Source organism: Limulus polyphemus, unplaced genomic scaffold, assembly GCF_000517525.1.
Source record: "Limulus polyphemus unplaced genomic scaffold, Limulus_polyphemus-2.1.2 Scaffold209, whole genome shotgun sequence".
NCBI classification, from domain to species: Eukaryota; Metazoa; Arthropoda; class Merostomata; order Xiphosura; family Limulidae; genus Limulus; species Limulus polyphemus.
In genome coordinates, this window is record NW_013665819.1 from 616,866 (window position 1) to 625,721 (window position 8,856).

The 8,856-nt window shown below is 29.5% G+C and overlaps 1 protein-coding gene across 5 annotated transcripts in view; it reads left to right on the forward strand.

The window, feature by feature from the left end:
- LOC106478408 (eukaryotic translation initiation factor 4E-binding protein Mextli-like) overlaps window positions 1-8,856 on the forward strand; it is a 49,112-nt gene that overhangs the window by 3,631 nt on the left and 36,625 nt on the right. For 4 of the 5 annotated variants that reach the window (XM_022382006.1, XM_022382007.1, XM_022382010.1 and 1 more), the window contains exons 2-7: window positions 1,501-1,634; window positions 3,350-3,490; window positions 3,864-4,030; window positions 4,482-4,654; window positions 4,963-5,024; window positions 7,588-7,659. In XM_022382006.1, coding sequence (XP_022237714.1) covers window positions 1,501-1,634; window positions 3,350-3,490; window positions 3,864-4,030; window positions 4,482-4,654; window positions 4,963-5,024; window positions 7,588-7,659 — 749 coding nt within the window. Of the gene's footprint in view, window positions 1-1,500; window positions 1,651-3,349; window positions 3,491-3,863; window positions 4,031-4,481; window positions 4,655-4,962; window positions 5,025-7,587; window positions 7,660-8,856 lie in introns of all 5 variants that reach the window. The other variant, XM_022382009.1, reaches the window with a different exon arrangement.

Sequence of the window (8,856 nt, forward strand, 5' to 3'; positions counted from 1 at the left end):
CCCCCCCCATTTTGTTTTGTTTCCAAATCCTGGCCATGGGTGCCATATCATGTGAGCAAGTGTTAAAGCAACTTTAAATATGAAAAAATATGATGCATCAACACTATCAGTTCCCTGAACAATCTTAAACACTTCAATCAAATCCCCATTAACTCCTTTTTTCAAGGTGAAACAATTTCATAGATCTTAACCTATCGTTGTAATTTTCCTCTTAACTCTTTCCAACAATTCAATGTCCTCTATACGGTAAGGAGCCCAAGACTGAACACAGTTCTCCAAAGTGGCCTAGCCAATGATCTACACAATCACATTATAACCTCTTTAGGTTTGTATTCAATATTTCTGTAGATAAAACCTAAAATCCTATGTACCCTGCCACTAACAACAACAACATTGTTTGGATGGCTTAAAAGACTGATCAACCAGAATACTAAGATTATTTTCTTCCATAACACTGTTAAGGTTATTCCCATCAAAATAATACTAATAATTCAAATTTTGATTTTCCACGTTCATTACTTTGCTTGTCTGCCATTTATTTTGCCCAACTTGCCAAATAATCTGAATCCTTTTGTAAAGCAGCACCATTCTCCTCATAGCCAGCAACATCCAAGACTTTAAGTTCATCAGCAAGTTTAAATATTTTGCTGACTATTCCTTCATCTATGTCATTGGTGTAAACCAAAAAGAGCAGTGGTCCTAACACTAAGCCCGGAAATATTTGAGAGTATGTTTATTTATAACAGAAACATAACTGTTAGACATACAGTTTTATGATTCTAAATTTTCTTATAGCAGTAGACTCTTTAAATTTCATCTCTGTTTAAGTATTTTACCTATAAATACCAAAGCAATGTAAAAATGTTTTTCATTTTAGTTGTTTTTGGGACCACTATTTTTAATACTTATAATTACATATATTCATTTAAAATGTAGCTCATTAGTTTTATAAGATTGTTTTTCTGTTGTATTTTGTATTCAAACTTAAAGTATTGTTTGTCAGCATTGTATTATTAGGCACATTCCAGGTGTTTACACTTAAATATGCTATTAATAATTTACTTTTAGTAGTAAATAGAGATGTGTACTCCTAAATTAGTGATTAGTTATAATATTAGGTTTGTAAAAAAGTAGTCTTGTTAGTTGCTTGTTGAGTATAGTCCCATCATTCATTATAATATTCTAGGTTGTCAAGATAAAATGTGTTCTTATTACCGGTACCATTGGATGGTGTTACTTATAGACCTCACCTAGAGATCTACATGTATAAACTTATACTGAGTTACTGCCCAAAATTGAAATAGTTATTCATATGATCATAAAATGGACTATTATTCAGTGTGAGCTAATATTTCTTATTGTAAGGTGTGCACATAATGAAGCAGTAGTGCTTCTTTTGTTTTGTAGATTTAATGTAATGTTTCATTCAACAACAAAAACACACACAAGTAAGTGTTTCCAAACTGATAAATATTTTTCAACATCATTTCTATATCACAGACAAAATATGTCAACTAAGGGTGTGAGAAATGTAAGAAAATTGAAGAGGCCAAGGCCACTGAAGCTAGTATCAGAAGGCAGTAGTCATCAGAGCACAGTTTCAGCATCATCTGGGGACCAGAATGAGATCACAAGTTAGTTTTTATGCAGGTGCTAACTTTGTTTGTTGAAGTGACTAATCACTTGTAAATATTTTTGTCTAGATATTTATATATACATTATTCCACAAATATTATAGAAGTTGTTCACTAATACATAGTTGAAAGTGAGCCTTATTGTTGTGAAATTTTATATAGTAATGTATGGTGATAATCATTTAGATATGAACCATGTATTTTATCAAAACCAAGATTACATGAAGTACGTTTTTATGGCCCAACCTGTTACTTCAAGAATAACTTAAGTTTTGACATACTTATTCAGGATACTTTGAAGTTCATAATTAAATATCTGATAATTTAACTAGAGTTTGCAGGTCCATGAAATCATGAAAAGTCATAGAAAATGAGGTTGAAAAATTTCAGTACTGGGAATCCTGTAAAAATGGCTATTTTTAAGCTATGGTGCTATAAAAGTCATAAAACTTTACTTTGAACCCATGAAATATTTGGCTCAATCAAAAAAGGTTTTGTTATTTGGAATTTTTTTGTGTCAGTCATTGTGAATTTCATCTTATGAGAACTGAAACTGTTACATTTTCTGCTTGTGGACATGTATGATAAATTTAAGTGCTAGGAAAATGTAAGTTTAATGCTGCATGGCAGGATTTGAGACACCTGGAAAATTAATAATGGGTCCTGGGAAAAAAGTCTTGAAATTTATTTTTCTTAAGGCTGTGAAACCTACTTGACTGAAACTGACAGAAATTTTTTTATTTTATGCTACTCTGTTTTATAGTAAAAAAAACTTCTTGGGTAATAAATTTTTAAACCAAAAAATATAGATGTTATTTATGGTTGTTAAAATACTTTTTTTTGTCATGCTAAAATTGTTTAGACTTGTTTTAATATGTCTGGTGAGTGTTGTATCTTGTCTGTCTTAATAATATCTGAATTGATCATGAAGCTTTGTTGCTAGTAAATGACAGATGTGTACTCGTATACACAAAGAAGTATTGAAAATATATTCAAGTAAGTATTGATAAATCACAAACTAAGTATAATTGTGAAATTAGAAAAAAAAATGTTGATATTATGACCATAATTCAGGCAAACACCTATATAAAGAGATCAATGTATTCTATAACTTTCAGTAAACCTCAATTTTAAACTGCTTCATACAATTTTGTTAATTTATTTTTAGCCAATTGCTTAGTATTTTTTAGAGATTAATAAAAGCTGTTGCAAATTAAAAAGCTTGAGATTGGTACAGATGTATCTATTTTCAGATACTGTGTATTAGTTTCACGTGATAACTTTAAAATATTTCTAAAAATGAATATGTGAAATTCATAAACAGTGAGTACACAGTAAAACAAATTGCAAAATTATTGATAGATCAACTCTGTTATAATTACATTAATTTGTTTTCACTGAATATATTTTTACAGTGTTAAAACTGTGAAATGCTTGCTTTTGTTTGTAAATAGAAAATTTTTCATTCACTCTAAGTTTGAAAAATGCAAGTTTTTACTTGTACAATTTCTGGTTATTGGCACAATTATGGACATTTTATAATGGGTAAAAGTTTATGGCTAAGAGTTATTGTACTTTGACATATAATACTATGACATATTTTATATATTAGTAGAAAAAAAATATTTCTGAGTAGACGAGCAACTGTTCTTCATGTCTACTGAAAACAAATTAACAAAGATGTATTAAGTACTGTTTTAATGATGATATTGCAGTTGATGATGTGATTCATGACCTTGAAGCTTTGCATATATCAATCAACAACAGCAACCTTGATGACTCCACGTTATCAAAGATCATAAAAGTTTGTAGTCAACTGAAGAGTAAAGGATTTCAGCTAGAAACAAGCTACAAAGGTAAATAACACTATTAACTTATGGACTTAAAAAGTTTTTAAAGTTTCAGAGCAAATAGATTTAATCTTAGAAGAATGAAGTGCTACTAATATACAGTAATAATTAAAGTGTGTGTTTATTATCTAAGATGTTTACCTTTATTTTTAGAGGGAATCTGTAATTACTCTCAGTGTATAGTAATGATTTATAAACATACTCACTTCTTTTTTTTTGTACACGTTGTACAAATTTTTTACATTTTATTTATTTAATGCTATTAAATACATTAGTTAAATTTGTGTGTGTGAGTTAAATAAACTATCTGTCATACTAATGATGAAAAACTAGTGGAAATGCTTGCACATATTTAGATTTGTGTTTTGTAATTTTTCAGAACAACTAGACCGCTACTTTGTAACATTAAGGAATGTATCAAGGGATGAACGTTTAAATGAACTTTGTCGCATGCACTTACTTGAAGTTATCGAGTTGAGGGCTATGATGTGGAAGATGAATGACAATTTCAACAATTACTATAAACAAAAGATTATCCAAGTTGAGGTAAAGATACAAAATTATCCATGTTCAGTTAATGAATGTAATAGATCTCCCATCTTTAGGTAATAAAACATGAACTCATTCATGTTGAGTTAATGAAAACAGAAAAATCTTATAAAAGCTTCAAAATGATTGGATGAAGTCCATTAAAGCATTTTAGAGAAACCACATTCCTCTTCCCATTAATTTTACGGTTGAAGATGAGAAATTAAAATTTGCTTCTCAAAGTATTTATGATAAAAGTTCAAATATTGGTTTATCCTTTGCAGTTTATCAACATATTAATGCAGTCTAATAGCATTTTTCTCTTTCATCTAGCCTGTGGAACTCCTATAGTAAGTACAGTGCAATAACATGATAAAATATGTGTCTGAATACATAAGAGCTAAGTTGAAAAGTTAAAAAACAATTTGCATGAAATAACTAATGTTTTTTTTTTGTTTCTGATCATCAGACTGCGGGCTCAGCAGTATCAGCCCTGACCACTAATCAATCAGTCACTACTGCCTCTCCTAGTTTCGTGTTTGAACAGAATTCAGTATATGTTCCCTCTACCAATCAATCCCAGCCTTCTCTAGCACCAGGAGAAGTTTTCAAGTCGTCAGGAAAATTTGCTAAACCCACCAAGTTAGTTGGGAAAAATAAAACATATACATACATTGTGTGTGTCAGTTTCAGTTCTTTCTTCTGATAGTGACATTGAGTAACAGCTTCCTCGTTTATCTGTGTGTGTGTTTTATTAACTTAAGGTTATATCAGATTTTTCTCTTGAAGAGATTTTGACTGAATACAGTGTGTATATATAGATAGATATATACATGTTCATTGAAAGAGGGAGAAACACGTAAGCTGTGATTTTGTTTTGCTGTTATACTGAAATGAAATATATTAAATAGAGCGTAATTAGAATCTGCATTATATTATATATGTTTCAGAATTCCTGGGAAGAATTATTTCAAGGATGAAATCGTTATTCGTAACTCTGATTCAGGAAAAGGCAAGTTTTATCTTTTATTTCATTGGTTATCATACACTTTTTTTTACAAAATAAAGGATTATATATGACCTTTTTGTTTAGAATAAGCTCATTGCTATACAAGTGTCATTCCTTTTTTTTTTCCAAAGCTTTAGAGCATATTTTAGACATTGTTTCACCATGTTGCAACTAGAATGTTTGACTGGTTCATTGAAATATTTTGAAACATTTTATGGAAAATTAGCAAACAAGTCAATATTCTATATCTGTTAAAAGTTGTCTAATTTGCTGTCAATGGATACTAAAGATGTAACATCAAAAATGAACCTTTTTTCTCATTGGCTAAATACAAATATTGTACATATTACTCTATGGTAAGCTGGTGTACACACCAAAACTCTTTAACCCTTTCCAGTCAATATCTTGTGTTTTTACAGGGGCAAAATGATGACATTTATGTTATGTTTTCCTACATTCTCTTTCAAATTTTCCTCAAGTTTTTGTTTTATAAAATTGTAACTTTATCTTTTTTTGAAAAACAATGCATGCTGTTTCACTATGTTTACAACTGCTAGCATACAATAAAAATAACTTTTTTTTTTTTACCTTAACCAATTTGTAAGCAAACTAATTTATATAATAACTTTTAACCAAATGTATGCGGGGTTGGTTCATTTTACAGACTCCCTATTGGAGAAGGAATACGAGTATAATTCCAAATTTATATACAATATGACAGTCTTTTAGTAATATGTACAGATCTGTTGAACACAAAAAATCAGATGTATTACTAAGATATTTGTACTTAAGATATGTCTGTGAATTAACATCAGTCTAGTTCAAACTGAAACAAGTTGGAGTGCAAGGTGATGTTCACGTGAAGAATAAAAATACTGTTGTCCATCGTATAGTTTGCATTTACATAACCTCTACAATATCTGAAATGCGTATCTAGTTTTTCAGTATCTGTATATTGCTAAATCAGCAATGTAGGGTAAAATGAATGGTTGATAGTTCGGACTTGAATTATATGACACCATATTGAATAGCACTTTGACCTCAACCCATATACCCATTTTTTATATATATATGTATGTATTACTTTTGATGATCTTCGATCATCAATGTCTATTCAATATATTGGGATTGTAACTGCAGTGGAAATTGTTTGCTAACACCTTTTTTTTCTGGCAGCATATCACCAAACTAAGCTGTTATCACTTTGTTCCAATCACTGTGTAAATCCCTGTTGAACTGAAAGATTTTATGACTTTCACAATTAAAAATAATGGAAAAAATCTTTCATGACGTGCTTAGATCAGTAGTCCACAGCTTCTTGAAGCTGAGATATAGGCAGTTACATCACATCATGAGAACTGAGAATGATTGTTAGCAGTGTGCTGAAATTATCCCAAAATCAAAATCTGTGATTTAAATTTTTATTTATATATATAGATTTATATAAACCAGTTTTATATAGTAAATTTCAACTCTGACTTATTTTATTTTTGTTTGTGTGGGAAACTAAATGTTTGTTTTCTATAGTTTTTTAGTCAAATGATGCTATTTTGCCCTTGAAATGAACTGCACATATCCAAGCATGAAAGAGTTTAATTAAATTTTATAATCATAGGCTAAGTATAAATAGTGTATGTATTATACCATGCTGTGCTAATTTAGCATATACATAAAAGCCTTTTAGATTAAACTTTATTGTTATTGGCTGAATACAGATGTAATACAGTATATGTATTTCACTATACTGTGCTGTTCTACTGTGCTATTTAAACATTCTATTCTATTAGGTGAACAAAGCTCTGAATACAGATGCTGTATGTATTACATCATACTATGCTGTTCTAATATATCCACCAAAGCTCTATTAAATTAAACTTTATCATCATTGGCTGATTACAGATTTTCTAGGTATCACACCATGCTCTGGTATTCTAGTCTTATCAACAAAGTTCTTTTAAATTACTGCCGAGAAGATTTAGCTTGTTTTGAGTATGCTTTTTGGAAAATATGTTGATGAGGTTTATAAAAAAAAAAATAATAATAATAAAGTTTAAATAAGATGCTCTTATATATCAAACACAACAACTGCAAGTTTTTTTTCATGTGTATTATTTCATTTATCACCACTGCAGTTCTAAACTTTACCATCTCAAGTTGAAGAAAGAACCACTATAAAATGTTGGTAATAAAAGAATTGCTAAACTTTTTGAACTCTTAACAATAGTGAACTTGCAAATATCTGTAGAATTGTATAGGTTAAAAATTAAAAAATGTAGCTTAGGAATTACTAGAATGTTCTAGATGTAATGTTTGATCTAATTCAATTAAAGAATACAGTCATAAATACAATGGTCAAATGTTTCAACTTAGCAAAGAATTACAGCAAATGAATGATTAGTTTTACATTCACCTTGTTGCTGAATAAAGCCTAAATCTGTTTATTGTTATTGCTGTAAGATTCTCAACAATTTTCAATGTTAATCTCTTACCAACAACCTGAAAAATTCTTACCAGTTTTACAATCACACTTTAATTTACTTTTGTACTGTTCTTGTATTTCTCCAAGTAATGGGAATCAAAGGCCGAAGGGTTCACACGATTGAGGAGCTGAGCAACACTATTATCTCTTTTCAGAGAGGTGAAGTAGAGGCAGTTTTTATTGTTTTTACTTAGTTCGCATGAAACCATGTTGCATGATTTGCTAGTGACATAAGCAAAGACGGAATATGTTTGGTTCAGGTTTCTGATGTCCTACCAGAGCTTTCACAAAAATGCATCTTTTTCTTGCAAAAAATGTTTTTATTTTCTTTGAAAATTGCTCTGTATCTGCCTCTATTTGTTATCATGCTATGTATGTTTTTATTATATATATTCTTACTTTATGTAGATGATCTTTTCTATGACTCTGTTTACTTGTATGTTCTTTTGTATGAACAAAAGTGTATACACAACTTTGTAAAAAAGAAAAATAAGTTACAACTGACTTGCTTTATTATTTACAGCTGTGGTTCTCAATCTGTAGTCTACGGAATCCTTGAGTATTCTAAAAAGGATCCATAAAAAAAAGTTTTCAAATTATGGTTTATAAAAGAAATGATATTATGTTTGAATAACCCATTCAAAATTTTATTGAACTACTATTTCATGAATTAATTCAACAAGTTTAGTATCAAACTGTAGATTATAATTCAAATTTTAGAAGTATACATTACTAAATTTGTTAATATAAAAGTAAATATTAAAAAACACAGATAAACATCGACTTTTGTGTGTCATGTGGTATGTTGAATGCAGCACTGGTTCTAATTAGATGTTTGTGAAGTCAAAATACTAAGTCTATAGTTTCATACAAATTAGAAACTCAAATTACATATATTGACAAGCTAGAATATAAAAATAAGAAGGTCATATTTTCTATTTGCTAAGATATTGCTCACATAATAAATCAAACATAGTGGCTCCCCACCCACCTCTTTCCGTTTTTGGAAATGCTCCCTTATATACACATACTTCTATATATGACATGAATAATAAGTCAGAAGCTCAGAATTTCCCCTTAGTGGTTTTCTCAGCCTTTCTAACGTACCTAGTGCCATTTCTTTCTTTTGAACAAAGATTTCAATGAGGTAGGTTGTGTCCTTAGTCTGCATGAAATTTCATATATTTTTAGACCCAAATAAAGCTTAGTTATTGAGCTTAATAAATTATAGTATAATTCTATAGTATTAATGTAGTAATTTATAATTTTTTTGATATTCAAATGTATATATAAAACCTAAAAAAAAATTTAGGTTACATATCCTCCATGTGCAAAATTTGTTAAGGCTTAGCAACC